The 19857-nt window shown below is 43.6% G+C and overlaps 1 protein-coding gene across 1 annotated transcript in view; it reads right to left on the reverse strand.

Moving 5' to 3' along the window:
* ANXA5 (annexin A5) overlaps window positions 1-19857 on the reverse strand; it is a 74255-nt gene that overhangs the window by 15072 nt on the left and 39326 nt on the right. Inside the window, exons 5-9 of the mRNA XM_040418401.1 lie at window positions 12267-12380; window positions 11760-11850; window positions 9269-9348; window positions 7172-7228; window positions 6946-7039 (exon numbers count right to left, since the gene is read on the reverse strand). Coding sequence (XP_040274335.1) covers window positions 6946-7039; window positions 7172-7228; window positions 9269-9348; window positions 11760-11850; window positions 12267-12380 — 436 coding nt within the window. The remainder of the gene's footprint in view (window positions 1-6945; window positions 7040-7171; window positions 7229-9268; window positions 9349-11759; window positions 11851-12266; window positions 12381-19857) is intronic.

The following is a 19857-nucleotide window of genomic DNA, read 5'->3' on the forward strand; positions in this document are numbered from 1 at the left end:
GGAGAAGAAAAGACAACAATTTTGCCCAAAAACACAGCAATGAATAAAGAATGGCACCAAAACACCCTCCAACAGCAACTTCTTCCAACAATCCAACAACAGTTTGGTGAAGAACAATGCATTTGCCAGCACGATGGAGCACCGCGCCATAAGGCAAAAGTGATAACTAAGTGGCTCGGGGACCAAAACGTTGACATTTTTGGTCCATGGCCTGGAAACTCCCCAGATCTTAATCCCATTGAGAACTTGTGGTCAATCCTCAAGAGGCGGGTGGACAAACAAAAACCCACTAATTCTGACAAACTCCAAGAAGTGATCATGAAAGAATGGGTTGCCATCAGTCAGGAATTGGCCCAGAAGTTGATTGAGAGCATGCCCAGTCGAATTGCAGAGGTCCTGAAGAAGGGCCAACACTGCAAATACTGACTCTTTGCATAAGGGTCCATTCACACGTCCGTTGTTTCTTTCCTGATCTGTTCCGTTTTTTGCGGGACAGATCTGGACCAATTCATTTTCAATGGGTCCTGAAAAAAAAATCTGACATTGAGCTGTCCGATTTTTTTTCAGGACCCATTGAAAATGAATGGGTCCAGATCTGTCCCGCAAAAAACGGAACGGATCAGGAAAGAAACAACGGACGTGTGAATGGACCCTAAATGTCATGTAATTGTCGATAAAAGCCTTTGAATTGTATGAAGTGCGTGTAATTATATTTCACTACATCACAGAAACAACTGAAACAAAGATCTAACAGCAGTTTAGCAGCAAACTTTGTGTAAACTAATATTTGTGTCATTCTCAAAACTTTTGGCCACGACTGTACACCTGATGAAGGATGAAGGAACACAAAAGTATTTAAACATCACACAGGTCCATCCTCAAAAATCTCATAAGTATTCAGCTTTAAAAGGTCACTGAGTTTTCATAAAACTTTTGATGTGTCATAGAAACATCAAAAGTTTTGTTTGGTAGGGGTCTGAGTGCCTCTCCTCGCTGCAGGGAACGGAATTGAGACTAGCCCAGCAAGGAGAGAGGGCACAGTATGTGAGTGCTTTTCTCTCCTCATTCTAGTGATTGCTGGTGTTCTTAGCACTCCGAGCCACACCAATGAAAACTTTTGATATGTCTACATGACATATCAAAAGTTTTATGAAAAGTCAGTGACCTTTTAAAAGGTGGATGCATATGAAATTTTCACGGATTGAAGTGTCCTTGGAAAAATGCTCAGCTTTAAGTCGATTTGTCCTGTGAAAAGATGTAGCGTTGTTGGGGAATTTTGTGTTTTTAGGCAGTCCACATCAGAAATTAGGAAATCCCTTCCAAAGGTTCTGGAACTCAGGCAAATGATACTATACTGTAAACATATTTTCTGTGTATTATACCCCCCCCCCCCCCACCCCATAATTAAAATACTTCAATGGAAAGTATATTTAACTCTGAGGTTGTATATGGAGTGTAGCGCCATAGACTTCAATATGTGTTTAAAGGCAGAAGTGAACATTTTAACTATCGGTTGCCAGCAGTCTAAAAATTTCCTGTAGTTGGAAAGCCGTGGCGATTTCACACATGGAAACGATTAAAATAGCTATACGAGTTTCCCGTATTACTCATTTTCCACGTTGTTAGGAATAACATTTGGAATTAGATCCTTTAGAAAAGGGATAGTTCTTCATAGCGAGATTGGGCTTTACCTTATTAATAAAACTATAACGTACATACCATGGAATCAATGTTGATTTGATGATATTTTTATTTCCCTTTAAAATTGTATTTTATCTGGCATGCTCCCTGGTTTTATGGAGTTATTTTTGATAGAGTTCCAGCTGAAGGGACAATTCCCATCATAAGCATTTATAGCATAGCCAAAGTAGGTCATAAATGCTTCATGGATGGAGGACTCTCTTCTATCTGTCGATATGCCATACATATATATGATTTCTATAAATCTCTCCACTAGGAGCTCCCTCATAAACCAGATAACATCCCCCAAAAAACATGGTGTGTCAACAAAAATACAGCTGTAATAAAAAGTAAAAAATAAAAAATAAATTTAAAAGGGGCACTCAAACTGGGAAGCCTATGTTCAGGATGGGTGCAAAGGTTAAAAAATTACTTCCTTGTCACATGCTCTCTTGTTCCAGTGCCTTCCTTTTCCTCTGCTCCTGGTCCCCTCTGGCCATCTACCCACACTTCACCACTGCTGGGCAATTGTGGGCCTCAGTGCTGGCGGTGGTTGCATGCCATGCCTGCACACATTCCAGTTGGATCCATTGATTGGACAGCAGCGGTGATCTGAGTGTAATGGGCAGGTCATACTTCCTCTCCAGGGGAGCCAAAAGCGGAGGAGATGGGAACTCGCCACTGGAACCATAGGATAGGCGATTCCTCTTTTTCTTATAATTTTTTTTTAATAACCCTTGCTTCGAACATGCACTTATGAAGAGTTGCAATTTGCGGACTACACATGCCGCCGCTATCATAGAAAATGCCTATTCTTGTCCACAATCGCGGACAAGAATAGGACATGTTCCATCTTATTTTGCGGGGCCTCGGAACGGAACTAGGGATGTGGACAGCACACAGTCGTGTGAATGTAGCCTTAATGAGATAAGAGTGCAGTACATTCCCACACCATGGATAAAAGGAAGGTTTTACTGTACAATAAAAATGTACAATGCTCTTGCTTTAACACTCTTGCATATGGAACAAAACATTCCTTTTATCCACAGAGATGTATCATCTGGTATTTTTTTCTTCATTCACGGAAAAAAGTCCCAAAAAGATATTTTCTCCATCGCCCAACTTCATTGAACATGTATGAGCAGTTTAAACAATATGGCCTAAAATGCGTATGGCCGTGTATACAAAACCATCGCTCAGCCATCAACCTACTTCTGTCTAATGTGTATGACCACCTTAAGCAGTACTGGATGGAAAACCTGTGGGAACAGTGTAAATGCATGGACTGCTACACCACCATATGATTTTCCATCCTGTTTATTTTTATTAATGGTGGCGAGTGACTGTTGGAAGATTACGGTGTTACCGAGGAACCGGTGTGCCACCACAGGTATGCACAAGACCATCCACATTATTCTTTAGTAATAACCTATGCTGCTTTATATTTGCAGCTGGAGAAGTTCTTTAAAAGGAGGTTATCAAAACTATTAAAACAAACATACACCCCAACACCTGGGCCCCTCCTATAGATCATACTTACCCCGCTCCCTGGCACCCGCATCACTCCCTATTCCCACACAGCTGACACTGCATCTCCAAGAAGAGGCCATGACGGGGACAAGCCTCCCTAGCATTGCGGGGAGATGCAGCGGCGGCGTGCGGGGATCCATAGCGACACAGGTGCTGGGGAGTGGGGTAAGTATAATCTATATGAGGGGCCCGGGTATTGGAGGACATGTTTAATCATTTGGATAACCCCTTTAAGCTTTTAGGAGAAGGATTAAAAGGAGACCTAAATTCAAGAGTAAATTTGTTTTCAGTACATTGGTATGTAATTGATTATAACTATAACCATTGGTCTTACACTGTATAAAAGAGGAGACTCCAAACCAGTGTTGCAGAAATATACCTTTTAGCAGCCAATATACGTTAGCAATGACTCCAATTGATTGATTCAATTTCCCATATATTCATAAGGCTGGAAATACCTCCAAATTCCCCTACAAGCAATGCAGAGGCACTATACGGTGGCACACAGAGTGGTGAAAGTTTAGTATACACTAGAGATCTTTGACTTTTGCCACAAACAAGCTGGTCAGATGCCAACTGAAGGTGGCTATCTTGAAAAAGTTGATCTGTTGTGTTTGTTTTGTTGAGGGTTTCTCCGGTCAATTCATTAACAATTCTTAGAGATGTCCAGGTCATATGACAAATGTGCTTCCCATCAATGGAGGCTCATTCTAACTTTTAGCACTAGCCTCAGACAAAACTCTAGTGCAACGGTTCAGAATATACCCATCTGAAACCTCTAGCATCTGGCCAGTTTAAGCACTCTGCATGCTGCTACATTACTATTAGAGGAGAAAAGGTTGGATCTACACGCATAGACCTTGACCCTCAACATACGGATCGGGACATTAATCTAAGCTGTTCATTTACAGACAGTCATATTTAGACAGGCGTGTAAGATTTCTTTGACCTGCTCACTGAGATGGCCGCACATGCTCAGTTTGATCCTGATTTGTGAAAGGGAGAGAGCTGCAGCAGAAAGGACGTTCCATTTGAGCTGTCAGCTTGATATAAATCTAGCAGAACAATGAATGTGGAGATCTTTGGATCCATGGGAGGTACAGGACTGGTTCTAGCTTTGTTAGAAAGATTGGCATGTACTATATGAGGTCTGGATATAAAAAAAATACACTGCTCAAAAAAATAAAGGGAACACTTAAACAACACAATGTAACTCCAAGTCAATCACACTTCTGTGAAATCAAACTGTCCACTTAGGAAGCAACACTGAGTGACAATCAATTTCACATGCTGTTGTGCAAATGGGATAGACAACAGGTGGAAATTATAGGCAATTAGCAAGACACCCCCAATAAAGGAGTGGTTCTGGAGTGGTAACCACAGACCACTTCTCAGTTCCTATGCTTCCTGGCTGATGTTTTGGTCACTTTTGAATGCTGCCGGTGCTTTCACTCTAGTGGTAGCATGAGACGGAGTCTACAACCCACACAAGTGGCTCAGGTAGTGCAGCTTATCCAGGATGGCACATCAATGCGAGCTGTGGCAAGAAGGTTTGCTGTGTCTGTCAGCGTAGTGTCCAGAGCATGGAGGCGCTACCAGGAGACAGGCCAGTACATCAGGAGACGTGGAGGAGGCCGTAGGAGGGCAACAACCCAGCAGCAGGACCGCTACCTCCGCCTTTGTGCAAGAAGGAACAGGAGGAGCACTGCTAGAGCCCTGCAAAATGACCTCCAGCAGGCCACAAATGTGTATGTGTCTGCTCAAACGGTCAGAAACAGACTCCATGAGGGTGATATGAGGGCCCGACGTCCACAGGTGGGGGTTGTGCTTACAGCCCAACACCGTGCAGGACGTTTGGTATTTGCCAGAGAACACCAAGATTGGCAAATTTGCCACTGGCGCCCTGTGCTCTTCACAGATGAAAGCAGGTTCACACTGAGCACATGTGACAGATGTGACAGAGTCTGGAGACGCCGTGGAGAACGTTCTGCTGCCTGCAACATCCTCCAGCATGACCAGTTTGGCATTGGGTCAGTAATGGTGTGGGGTGGCATTTCTTTGGAGGGCCGCACAGCCCTCCATGAGCTCGCCAGAGGTAGCCTGACTGCCATTAGGTACCGAGATGAGATCCTCAGGCCCCTTGTGAGACCATATGCTGGTGTGGTTGGTCCTGGGTTCTTCCTAATGCAAGACAATGCTAGACCTCATGTGGCTGGAATGTGTCAGCAGTTCCTGCAAGACGAAGGCATTGATGCTATGGACTGGCCCGCCCGTTCCCCAGACCTGAATCCAATTGAGCACATCTGGGACATCATGTCTCGCTCTATCCACCAACGTCACGTTGCACCACAGACTGTACAGGAATTGGCAGATGCTTTAGTCCAGGTCTGGGAGGAGATCCCTCAGGAGACCATCCGCCACCTCATCAGGAGCATGCACAGGCGTTGTAGGGAGGTCATACAGGCACGTGGAGGCCACACACACTACTGAGCCTCATTTTGACTTGTTTTAAGGACATTACATCAAAGTTGGATCAGCCTGTAGTGTGTTTTTACACTTTAATTTTGAGTGTGACTCCAAATCCAGACCTCCACGGGTTAAAAATTTGATTTCCATTTTTTTTTTTTTTGTGTGATTTTGTTGTCAGCACATTCAACTATGTAAAGAACAAAGTATTTCAGAAGAATTTTTAATTAACTCAGATCTAGGATGTGTTATTTTTGTGTTCCCTTTATTTTTTTGAGCAGTGTATATATATAAAAAAAAAAAAAACATAGAATGCACAATGACAGCACAGAAGCTGGACTCATGTTCTAGAGGTCACACTAAGGGCTCTTTCACACTCGCGCTGTTGTGTTCCGGCATAGAGTTCCGTCGTCGGGGCTCTATGCCGGAAGAATCCTGATCAGGATTATCCCCATGCATTCTGAATGGAGAGAAATCTGTTCAGGATGCATCAGGATGTCTTCAGTTCCGGAACGGAAAGTTTTTTGGCCGGAGAAAATACCGCAGCATGCTGCGCTTTTTGCTCCGGCCAAAAACCCTGAACACTTTCCGCAAGGCCGGATCCGGAATTAATGCCCATTGAAAGGCATTAATCCGGATCCGGCCTTAAGCTAAACGTCGTTTCGGCGCATTACTGGATCCGACGTTTAGCTTTTTCTGAATGGTTACCATGGCTTCAAGGACGCTAAAGTTCTGGTTGCCATGGTAAAGTGTAGTGGGGAGCGGGGGAGCAGTATACTTACCGTCCGTGCGGCTCCCGGGGCGCTTCAGAGTGACGTCAGGGCGCCCCACGCTCATGGATGACGTGTCGCATGGATCACGTCATCCATGTGCATGGGGCGCCCTGACGTCATTCTGGAGCGCCCCGGGAGCCGCACGGACTGTAAGTATACCGCTTCCCCGCTCCCCACTACTACTATGGCAGCCAGGACTTTAATAGCGTCCTGGCTGCCATAGTAACACTGAACGCATTTTGAAGACGGATCCGTCTTCAAATGCTTTCAGTTCACTTGCGTTGTTACGGATCCGGCGGGCACCTCCGGCAAATGGAGTGCACGACGGATCCGGACAATGCAAGTGTGAAAGAGGCCTTAGAAAGGAGATTGTCATGTACTATACGAGGTCTGGATATAAAAAAAAACAAAAGCAAAACATAGAATGCACAATGACAGCACAGAAGCTGGACTCATGTTCTAGAGGTCACACTAAAACACATGAATGGTGATTTACCTTTCCTTAGGTGGGCATTGCTGCGTGTGCCCAATATTGTGATGAACTTTTCTTCATCTGTACCCCACTTAAGCTCACCAGCTTTAAATAAATCCTGGCAGAAAGGAATTAAATTCATTGAGATATCAGGTAGAAACAATTATAAAAGGACAAATTTAATGAATCACTTCGGGGAATGATTGCAAAATTCATGTTAGTCATTTCATCAGGCGAAGATCACACTGACCTGGGCATCCTGATCAGCCAGAGCATCATTCACTTTGGAGTCCGGGTCCCTGTTTGCCTGGAAAAGCATATGAGGAACACATAAGTAAGTTTGATCACATGAAAAGAAATATCAATGATGCCACTTCAATAGTCTGCAGAATGGGAATACACTACAGGGTAAAAATCTATACAATGAAGAACATTTAAATCAAATACATTTTAAGGATGGCTGATTCATTTCAAAGGGAATCTGTGATCAGACCAACCCCACCCCCGAATGACTGGAATGCATAGATAGATGAAAACAGATTCCATAAATGTACTCATCTTTCAGCTCATTTGTACTCCCCAGCAGGAAGCTCAGACATAGTCTATGAACTGGAAAGTAATGAGGCATTTTGGAGTCCACTGGACTCGTGTCGGAGCTTAGTAGTTTGGGATAATTAGCATACAGAGCATAGACCGTTTGCAGGATTATGGTGAAGAATCAAAGAGAGTCGAAAGATAAGAAATGCATATATTGTGTGCTTCATTGGTCCACACATTATACTAGATTTGGAGGGGGGGGGGGGTCATGATGGCAGGTTCACTTTAATAATGCATGACTTCACCTAAGTTATGTGGCATGGCGGGTTTACACAGCCCGATTGTCCGGGACAAACGTTCCTACGGATGAATGCTTGGTTCTAACAACCTGTCCCTCTAAAGAAGGGATGCTCAACCTGCAGCCCTCCAGCTGTTGCAAAACAACTTCCATCATGCCTGGACAGTCTAAAGAGTTGTAGTTTGGCAACAGCTGGATGGCCGCAGGTTGGGCATCCCTGCTCTAAAGGTGCCGATCACCTGATGATCAAGCAAAATGCTTTCTAATTGGGCGAAATAGTTGTTTGTCCAGGCAAATAAATTATAGTTAGTTGCATTCACATGCGTGGAGTGTAAGAAGTTATCAGGAAGTCTGTGGTGGAAAGAATTGCATTTACATGCAGCAATCTCCACTGTATGGGGATGAGTGATGACGACTGCAAATCCCTCTTCCTCATACAGATCATTGTTCACACAGCACAGTCTGCTGCCCAGGAACCAGGATTTATTGTGCTGCATGAAAGATCATTTCGCTCAATGAACTAATGTTCTGCTCATTTATCGGGTGATCGGCTGCACAATTACACGGGCAGATAATTGGGAATAAGCGTTAGTAGTAATGTTCATTCCCGATAATCAGCCCAAGAATCATGTATAAATCCGCCATATGCTACAACAACAGAAGAATCACTTGTTTTCTACAGAAGCAGGTAGGTTTGCATTACATAGATTTACCATTACAAGTAAACCAGTCACAAGGAAGATGTGACATATGGGTCTCAATCAGTGTGTTTGTAGACAGCAGTGACGTACCTACCATAGAGGCAGGCCATGCAACTGCTATGGGGACTGGAGGAGAACCTGGCATTAGCCTGCTTTTCCTGTTCCCGACACTGCATTTTCTGGCAGCTGCCACTAGGGGGAGCTTAGTTCAAGGAGATTTACAACTTCCATGGCATTCTTCTCAACTATGTAAAGTTATATGCACTGAGCTCCCCCTAGTGGCGGCTGCAGGCAGCCAGTTTTATAATATACTACATGAAATGAAGCAGAGAATTTATCAATGTATTTATACCAGTTGATTGTAATACACTGAGAAATATAATGCTCAGAGCATAAAAGTCATTTAAAAGTCTTAATTAAAATAAAATAAAATTTTGATTCATCTTGGGAGTCACATTAGGCATTACCTTGGGAGTGTTTCCCATGGGGCCCTATGAGATCTGTTTGTGCCCATTTGTAGATGACATGGATTCAGATATACAGTATTTGCACATCTGTATAAAACACAGAAAAATGAAATCAATCTCTATAACTGGCTACCAATGTACTGTAAGTTTTGTTTTTGTTTTTTTAAGTTTCCCTGATTGGTGATTTTCCTATTAAAATTCTTTATTTTGCAAACTATAATCCACTATAATCCTTTATTGCATTTGAGGGAAATAAAAGCTTAATCATCTAAAATCTGACAATCTGATTAACTACTTGCACAAACTTCGTAGCAACTTAAAAAAAATTATTTGAAAAGACTAACCTGGACAAGAACCACCAACATTCTCTGAAAGAAACCAGCTGTATCTCCAGTGATGCTGTCTTCCAGCTCGCACTCATACTCTACAGCAACATAAAATATAAAAATATCATCCATAACAGGGTTTTCTTATGTCAGAGATTCATGGGATAACCACAAGATATGCCAGAAGTGTCTGATGAATGTGGGTCCCACCACCACGTATCCTGCACTGTTCCGACTCATCCTGTCTTGCTCGATCCAGGCTGCGAGTTTACAAAAACAGCTCTAGAAGTGAATCGGAGTTATGAACAGGGCATAGCAGAGTGATCTATGCCATTTCCATATCTTTATTAAAGGGAACCCGTCACCGGGATTTTGTGCATAGACCTGAGGACATGGGTTGCTAGATGGCCGCTAGCACATCCGCAATACCCAGTCCCCATAGCTCTGTGTGCTTTTATTGTGTAAAAATAACGATTTGATACATATGCAAATTACCCTGAGATGAGTCCTGTCCCTGACTCATCTCACGTACAGGACTCATCTCAGGGTAATTTGCATATGTATCAAATCGTTTTTTTTTCAAATACTTTTTTTTTTTCTTTTTAAAATTGTACAAAACCAAAACGAACACACGGATATTGCTTAAAATGTTGACAAAACATGTTTCATCTTTAAACTTTTTGCCTTTTGGAGATCATTTCTTTAATATGTTTAACTGTTCACAGTAACCGTAATTTTGACGAGGGGTACCCAACTTTTCCATGTTACTCTACGTCGGGTTTTCATGACTGAATTAGCTATAGTACATAGCTAGTTGTGGGCACATTATAGAATTTATCACTATGCACTGATTTACCATGTTAGGTAAATGGTATATACTTCTATAGTCACCTGTGGCTCTTTCAGTGAATTTTTATGTGGGAGAGGACTTTTTTTTTTACAAAGTTACCTATAGCTTATTACTTGTATGTAATCCATAGAAGCTCCATAGAAGTTAACAGCAGCAAAATTAAATAAATATTTTTATCTTCAGATGTGGCAGATATGCGGCGAATCATTGACCTATGTGAATGCATTTCGAAGACCTTATTAGGGCTACTTTCACACTAGCGTTTTTTTCGGATCCGTCACGGATATGCAAAAACGCTTCCGTTACAATAATACAACCGCATGCATCCGTCATGAACGGATCCGGTTGTATTATGTCTTCTATAGCCATGACGGATCCGTCTTGAACACCATTGAAAGTCAATGGGGGACGGATCAGTTTTCTATTGTGCCAGAGAAAACAGATCTGTCCCCATTGACTTACATTGTGTGCCAGGACGGATCCGTTTGGCTCCGCATCGTCAGGCGGACAGCATAACGCTGCAAGCGTTTTGGTATCCCCCTCCAGAGCGGAATGGTGACTAAACGGAGGCAAAGTGATGCATTCTGAGCGAATCCTTTTCCATTCAGAATACATTAGGGCAAAACGGATCTGTTTTGGACCGCTTGTGAAATCCCTGAACGGATCTTACAAACGGAAAGCGAAAACACTAGTGTGAAAGTAGCCTAACACATACCTGATTTCTTCACTATGTATTTGATTGAATGCATACATAATATAGTGCTTTTGGTTGTAAAACCCCCTTAATCCATCATATACGTTTTGAGAGCTCATAGAGTTGTAGAATTATGATAAAATAGTGAGATCATTTCTAACTAGGGGTGAGCGAACTTCATATTTTGAAGTTCGTGTTGGGGTATATGTTGAATTGCGTTATGGATTCCGTTACCAAGGACCATAACGCAATTCCATAACAGAATGCCTAATGGAATTCCTTTAGAGGCATTCCGTAATTCATTCAGTCATAATGGAAGTCTATAGCCTGCATAACGGATCCATCTGGTTTCCGTTATACAGGAGAGGACTCCAGCATAACGTAAAACCGGACGGTGATGGAATGTCCAGCAGGGGTGTCTCTACTGCTGGAGCTCAGAAAGAAGAAGGACCTTGGTAACCTACTACATGGCAAAGTTAAAGGGGTTTTCATACTCTATATCTGTTTGACACTCCTGAGATGGGTTGTCATGTGACATCCTTCTTGCAATATTGTGACATGTGACTGCTGCAGCCAATCACTGGCCACAGCAATGAACTCAGTGGTGTGAAAACATTACCTCTATAGCCAGTGACTGGCTGCAGTGGTCACATGTCGACACAACAGTAGTCAGATGCCACAATGATACCATATTGCTGGAGCCTAGTAAACAAAGACCAACAGGGGACCAGAGAAGCATCAGCATGGAAGCAGCAGGTGATTGGTAAGGCGAGTATTAATCTTTTTGCTATTTTACAGCATTGTCAGCTGTTTGTAAAGATTTCATGAGGCTGGAAACCCCATGTAAACCTTATAGTAAGCCCTGTAGTTTATGACTTTTCATTTATAACTTGGAGGTACAGTAGGCCACTCTTTAATCGCTGCAAAAAATAAAAAAACACAATATGTGAAAGTTTGTTCAGTACCTTCTTTGTAGACTTTTTTGAGGTGATTGATTTCAGCTGGGGTTCGTGAGGCAAGAATTTCAATGAGCACATTCTCATCAGTGCCAGCACCCTGGAAAACATGGAGATGTGTGTTAGGCTGAGGTTCCCCGGGGCTGCCGCAATGCAGCTGCCATTGGCGTTAGAAACCCCACCTGCTAGGGATGGCCAATAGCTGCACAAATTTGAGGACAATTAACCCGCTAACTCATGCCTCCATTTGTCATTGCCATAGGACTGGGTTGCCACATCATGGAGACCCAGCCATAGACTTGGTGTATTTAAAAATATATATATATTGGAGGTGTAATATTAGTATCTTTGTTTGTAGTTTTTACTTTTCCAGATTCGACTGATTGGCATTTCCCACATTATATCTCAGATCTGTGCTGGAAACTAGTGCCAGATTTTAAAACGTTCTGTCTTAATAGATGCCAGATTAAATGAAAGCCATTGTATTTTCATTCAGATGAAGAGTAAACTACTTACCTTGATAGCATGTCTAAGTTCATATGCATCATACAGTTTGGCTGGCATCATTAGTGCAACTATCACCTTCTCAAGTTTCCCAGTAAGTTCTGATTTCAGGTCATCAACAAGATCCTGTTGTAGTATGAACACAATTTAACTACAATCATGCTAAAACCACATGAAAGAAAGTCAGAATAGATTCTGAAGAACAAACTCATCTGAAGCGCCCAGGGGTGGGATTCAAATGTTTAACAACAGGTTCCCTTCTCAACGGCGGACACGCGGAGTCACGACACATTTACATATACATACATACATACATACACACACACACACACATACCACTCAACCTTTATAAAGGCTAAGCAGCTAAACTATGGAATGAAAGCGTTCCAGCTGCCTCCGCCAGAGGTGGTAACACGGTTCTCTGATCCGGCTGTCATTCTAACAACCGGATCTGGAGAACGTGAGGGAACTGGCTGAATACCATGCCTGGAAGCGCCCCATAACATATACCTGTATGTGTCAAGAGTTTGGGCATCATATTTACTGATGAGTCTATGCCAAAGATCTGTCTAAGAAGTGGTGCAAATTGGAACAATTTTGGCCCATTTATGGCTTCTACATTTTTTTCAGACTTTATTTTTTTGCATTTTTATAACTTTTTTACAAAGTTACCTATACCTTATTACTTGTATGTAATGTAATTGTACTTTTTCACGATTCCAGCTCCATAGAAGTTAACAGCAGCAAAATGTAATATCTGTATCTTCAGATCTGGCAGATATGCTGCGAATCATTGACCTATGTGAATGCATTTCGAAGGCCTTAATAGGGCTACTTTCACACTAGCGGTTTTTGCGGATCCGTCACGGATATGCAAAAACGCTTCCGTTACAATAATACAACCGCATGCATCCGTCATGAACATATTCAGTTGTATTAGGTCTTCTATAGCCATGACGGATCCGTCTTGAACACTATTGAAAGTCAATGGGGGACGGATCCGTTTTCTATTGTGCCAGAGAAAACGGATCTGTCCCCATTGACTTACATTGTGTGCCAGGACAGATCCGTTTGGCTCCGCATCGTCAGGCGGACAGCAAAACGCTGTAGGCAGCGTTTTGGTATCCCCCTCCAGAGCGGAATGGTGACTAAACGGAGGCAAACTGATGCATTCTGAGCGGATCCTTTTCCATTCAGAATAAATTAGGGCAAAACGGATCCGTTTTGGACCGCTTGTGAGAGCCCTGAATGGATCTCACAAACGGAAAGCGAAAACGCTAGTGTGAAAGTAGCCTAACACATACCGGATTTCTTCACTATGTATTTGATTGAATGCTGAAATCACCTATTTAGTGCATACATAATATAGTGCTTTTGGTTGTAAAACCCCCTTAATCCATCATATACGTTTTGAGAGCTCATAGAGTTGTAGAATTATGATAAAATAGTGAGATCATTTCTAACTAGGGGTGAGCGAACTTCATATTTTGAAGTTCGTGTTGGGGTATATGCTGAATTGCGTTATGGATAGACAGAATAGATTATGAAGAACAAACTCATCTGAAGTGCCCAGGGGTGGGATTCAAATTTTTAACAACAGGTTCCCTTCTCAACGGCGGACACGCGGAGTCACGACACATTTACATATACATACATACATACATACATACATACATACATACATACCACTTAACCTTTATAAAGCCTAAGGAGCTAAACTATGGAATGAAAGCGCTCCAGCTGCCTCCGCCAGAGGCGGTAACACGGTTCTCTGATCCGGCTGTCATTTTAACAACCGGATCTGAAGAACGTGAGGGAACTGGCTGAATACCATGCCTGGAAGCGCCCCATAACATATACCTGTATGTGTCAAGAGTTTGGACATCATATTTACTGACGTGTCTATGCCAAAGATCTGTCTAAGAAGTGGTGCAAATTGGCACAATTTTGGCCCATTTATGGCTTCTACATTTTTTTTCTGACTTGCTCAGTAAGAGAGTGGGGTATAAGATGTGCCATTTTGAGGCAAAATACTTTCATAAAAATCTATCTTAAAGTAAGACAACCAATAGCTGGTATATAGTCAGAGAAAAGTGTCTATTTTTGCACCAAATTTATCATCCATCCTAAGTCCCTCCAATAAATCTGGTGGAGGTCTAGGCAGCAAAAACGCTTCTGTTACTGGTAATACGACCATCTTCATCCGTTCTGAACTGATCCTTTTGTATTATCTTTAAAATAGCCAAGATGGATCCGTCATGAACTCCATTGCAAGTCAATAGGGGACGAATCAGTTCTCTATTGTGTCAGAAAACTGATCTGTCCCTATTGACTTGCATTGTGTGTCAGGACGGATCCATCTTGCTCCCCACCACATAGTGGACAGAAAACCGCTGCTTAGAGCACTTGTAAATCGTTTCGTTGCTTAGTCGTTATTTTCGGTAACAAATTACAGCATGTGGACACCACCGCACAATTGACGCGTTTCGAACTATAGCGTTCTTAGGCTACTTTCACACTGGCGTTTTGGCTTTCCGTTTGTGAGATCCGTTCAGGGCTCACACAAGCGGTCCAAAAGGGATCAGTTTTGCCCTAAAGCATTCTGAATGGAAAAGGATCCACTCAGAATGCATCAGTTTGGCTCCGTTCCGTCTCCATTCCGCTTTGGAGGAGGACACCAAGCAGCGTTTTGGTGTCTGTCTGACGAAACTGAGCCAAACGGATCCGTTCTGACACACAATGTAAGTCAATGGGGACGAATCAGTTTTCTATGACAAAATCTGGCACAATAGAAAACGGATCCGTCCTCCATTGACTTGCTATGTTAAAGAGAATACAAACGGATCCGTCCTGAACGGATGTAGATGGTTGTATTATCTGAACTGATCAGTCTGTGCAGATCCATGACGGATCCGCACCAAACGCGAGTGTGAAAGTAGCCTAGTCGTAACTGTATGGACTGCCAAACCTCCAGGATTAAATAGATAGACAGATCCACTCCCCCAACCAACAATGGGAGGGGGAGGGGAACCACCTCCCAGACGCAGCGCACTCCATAGCTCTGTCATGTGCTACACCTGAAATCTGCATTTATCAGCATGCACACGAGCGTTTTTTTTTGCGGTCCGCAAAAACGGGTTTCGTAGTTCCGTGATCCGTGTCTGTTTTTTCTTCCGTGGGTCTTCCTTGATTTTTGGAGGATCCACGTACATGAAGGAAAAAGTCGTTTTGGTGCCCACCTGGCCGTGCGGAACCAAACGAATCCGCCATGACTTACAATGCAAGTCAATGGGGACGGATCTGTTTGACGTTGACACAATATGGTGCAATTGCAAACGGATCCGTCCCCCATTGACTTTCAATGTAAAGTCAGGAGTCCCTATTATACCATCGGATCTGCGTTTTCTCCAATCCGATGGTATATTTTAACTTGAAGCGTCCCCATCACCATGGGAACGCCTCCATGTTAAAATATACCATTGGATTTGAGTTATATCGTGAAAACTCAGATCCGACTGTATATTCTAACACAGAGGCGTTCCCATAGTGATGGGGACGCTTCAAGTTAGAATATACTAAGAACTGTGTACATGACTGCCCCCTGCTGCCTGGCAGCACCCGATCTCTTACAGGGGGCTGTGATCCGCACAATTAACCCCTCAGGTGCCGCACCTGAGGGGTTAATTGTGTGTATCATAGCCCCCTGTAAGAGATCAGGTGCTGCCAGGCAGGAGGGGGCAGACCCCCCTCCCTCCCCTGTATAACATACATTGGTGGCCAGTGCGGCCCCCTCCCTCCCCTGTATTACATACATTGGTGGCCAGTGCGGCCCCCCCCCTCCCTCCCTCCCTCCCCTGTATTACATACATTGGTGGCCAGAGCGGCCCCTCCCTCCCCTGTATTACATACATTGGTGGCCAGTGCGGCCCCCCCTCCCTCCCCTGTATTACATACATTGGTGGCCAGTGCGGCCCCCCCCCCTCCCTCCCTCCCTCCCCTGTATTACATACATTGGTGGCCAGAGCGGCCCCTCCCTCCCCTGTATTACATACATTGGTGGCCAGTGCAGCCCCCCCCTCCCTCCCCTGTATTACATACATTGGTGGCCAGTGCGCTCCCCCCCCTCCCTCCCTCCCTCCCTCCCTCCCCTGTATTACATTCATTGGTGCTGCCAGGCAGCAGGGGGCAGTCATGTACACAGTTCGTAGTATATTCTAACTTGAAGCGTCTCCATCACTATGGGAACGCCTCTGTGTTAGAATATACTGTGGGATCTGAGTTTTCACGAAGTGAAAACTCAGATCTGAAAAAGCTTTTATGCAGACCGATCTGCGGATCAGTCTGTGTGAAAGTAGCCTACGGACACGGATCACGGACGACAATCTTGTGTGCATCAGTGTTTTTTTCACAGACCCATTGACTTGAATGGGTCCGTGAACCATTGTCCGTCAAAAAAATAGGACAGGTCATATTTTTTTGATGGACAGGAAACACTGACGCGGATGAACAACGGTGCTTTTTCCAAGTTTTCAACGGACCCATTGAAAGTCAATGGGTCCGCAGAAAATCACGGAAAACGGAACAACGGACACGGATGCACACAACGGTCGTGTGCATGAGGCCTAAACAAAATACATGTGTGTCTATAAGTCCCACAGCAAACAAAGTATAAAATACATAATACAAAAGGACAGCAACACATTTACAGGGCACAATCTACTTCTATTCCGGCACTTGCTCCGGATCAGGACTCTAGCCTCAAATATTTTTGCCCTAAAAAGCTGCACAGTGTGAATGGGATAAATAAAAATCAAACAAATATTGACAATAAAAAAAGAAGACCTCTAAATTACTAAGACATCTTCATATAACCATCAGTGAAACAAAGTAATGGCCGATATCCACTTATGCATGTTCTTTCCTCAAATTGAGACCCTGTGGATATCTGGTATTCAGTCTGAATATCCAATATGCCTCCCGCTGCAAAACCTTTTCATATTACGGTACCTCCGCTCAAAGGAACAACTACCTTTTCTATTGCATAGGTGCGAAAACTAGTTAAACCACGGTTATGTACCGTTATAAAATAATTGGCCGCATTTGAAGTACCCATCACTGAGGGGTTAGTAATGTAATTAACATGTTCCAGCAGTCTTGTTTTAAATTTCCTGCTGGAACTCCCTAGACACATCACATCACACATTGTACGTTCAATGCCCATTGTATTACAATTAATATAGCTTTTTATCGGAAACATTTCCGTATGTGTAGAATTGTGAACATTTCTTGTTGGTGTGGCATATCTCCACGTTTTGCATGGGTGTCCTCCACATTTGGTAAAACCTAGGTATTTTATCCAGTCACCCGATGATTTATTAGCAGTGTGTGTAAACAGTGAAGGAGAAAGAACAGTAGCCAACGTACTGGGTCGCCTTAATACTATTCTACATCCGTTTTTTAAGGTGTGATACAGAATATTGTCCTCATACGAAATAGGAAGACATTTTCTGATAGCTTGTTGAATTTGTGTGCACTGGCGACTATATGCAAGTACAAGTGTAGGTTGTTCCAAGTCATTTATGCTGTTAAATGCAGATTTCAGGTGTAGCACATGACAGAGCTATGGAGTGCCCTGCCTCTGGGAGGTGGTTCCCCTCCCCCTCCCATTGTGGTTGGGGAGTGGATCTATCTATCTATCTATCTATCTATCTATCTACAGGGTGGGCCATTTATATGGATACACCTTAATAAAATGGGAATGGTTGGTGATATTAACTTCCTGTTTGTGGCACATTAGAATATGTGAGGGGGTAAACTTTTCAAGATGGGTGGTGACCATGGCGGCCATTTTGAAGTCGCCATTTTGAATCCAACTTTTGTTTTTTCAATAGGAAGAGGGTCATGTGACACATCAAACCTATTGGGAATTTCACACGAAAAACAATGGTGTGCTTGGTTTTAACGTAACTTTATTCTTTCATGAGTTATTTACAAGTTTCTGACCACTTATAAAATGTGTTCAATGTGCTGCCCATTGTGTTGGATTGTCAATGCAACCCTCTTCTCCCACTCTTCACACACTGATAGCAACACCGCAGGAGAAATGCTAGCACAGGCTTCCAGTATCCGTAGTTTCAGGTGCTGCACATCTCGTATCTTCACAGCATAGACAATTGCCTTCAGATGACCCCAAAGATAAAAGTCTAAGGGGGTCACTGGATATGTGAAATTGCTACATGATGATGTGTTTCCCTCTTTATGCACTGAAGCTGGCACGTTCCGAGTTTTTCCAGCAAGATGGTGCACCCACCACCACATTATGAGTGTCAGGTCCGAGCATTCCTAGATGAACAGTTTCCTGGAAAGTGGATTGGTCGTCGTGGGCCAGTTGAATGGCCCCCAAGGTCTCCCGATCAGACCCCCTTAGACTTTTATCTTTGGAGTCATCTGAAGGCAGTTGTCTATGCTGTGAAGATACGAGATGTGCAGCACCTGAAACTACGGCTACTGGAAGCCTGTGCTAGCATTTCTCTTGCAGTGTTGCTATCAGTGTGTGAAGAGTGGGAGAAGAGGGTTGCATTGACAATCCAACACAATGGGCAGCACATTGAACACATTTTATAAGTGGTCAGAAACTTGTAAATAACTCATGAAAGAATAAAGTTATGTTAAAACCAAGCACACCATTGTTTTTCTTGTGAAATTCCCAATAAAGTTTGATGTGTCACATGACCCTCTTCCTATTGAAAAAACAAAAGTTGGATTCAAAATGGCCAACTTCAAAATTGCCGCCATGGTCACCACCCATCTTGAAAAGTTTCCCCCCTCACATATACTAATGTGCCACAAACAGGAAGTTAATATCACCAACCATTCCCATTTTATTAAGGTTTATCCATATAAATGGCCCACCCTGTATTTAAAAGGGATTCTGTCATGAGATTTTACCCCTATAACCTAAACATATTGCTAATGTCCGGAGTAATAAGAATAATCCTAAACTGGCCTTATTAAACTTCACTGTGGCTCTATGCGCACTTCGCTCAACGAAGCCGCTGCCAGGAGTCCGCGGCGCATCAGGCTAAGCCTAGTGCGCAGGCGCGGGATCTGGCAGAGGGATGGGTAGGATTGCGGAGGCGGCGCTGAGCTGTAGAAGGCAGCGCAGAAGACCAGGAAGGCGGCGCTGGGCACCAGACGGCGAGGGGTGCGGCCGGGCACCCTGTATTAACGGACCTCCCCTTGGGCACCTTAAAGGGAGTCTGTCACCAGCATTTCACTTTTTTAACCCTTCCCACAGCTCCCTAGCATGCTTACAGTTAATAAAAACGTTACCTCTGGCATCAATCCTGGACTTATAGAACCCTCAAAAACGATCTTTATAAGATATGCAAATGTGGGCTCACAAGTGCCCAGGGGCGGCGTTACTCTCTTAGGTGCCTTGCTTGCTCAGCCTTCTCATTGCGTCCCCCCGCCCCTTCCTACCCTCTGCCCGCCCATCCTTTCCCTCTGACTGCCTTCGTACTAACTTGTTATGCTACCGATATCCCGCGCCTGCGCACTCATTCCTTTGGCCGGCGCATGCGCAATGCGATGCCCATTCCTT

This window comes from Bufo bufo, chromosome 2 (assembly GCF_905171765.1).
Source record: "Bufo bufo chromosome 2, aBufBuf1.1, whole genome shotgun sequence".
In the NCBI taxonomy this organism is placed as follows: Eukaryota; Metazoa; Chordata; class Amphibia; order Anura; family Bufonidae; genus Bufo; species Bufo bufo.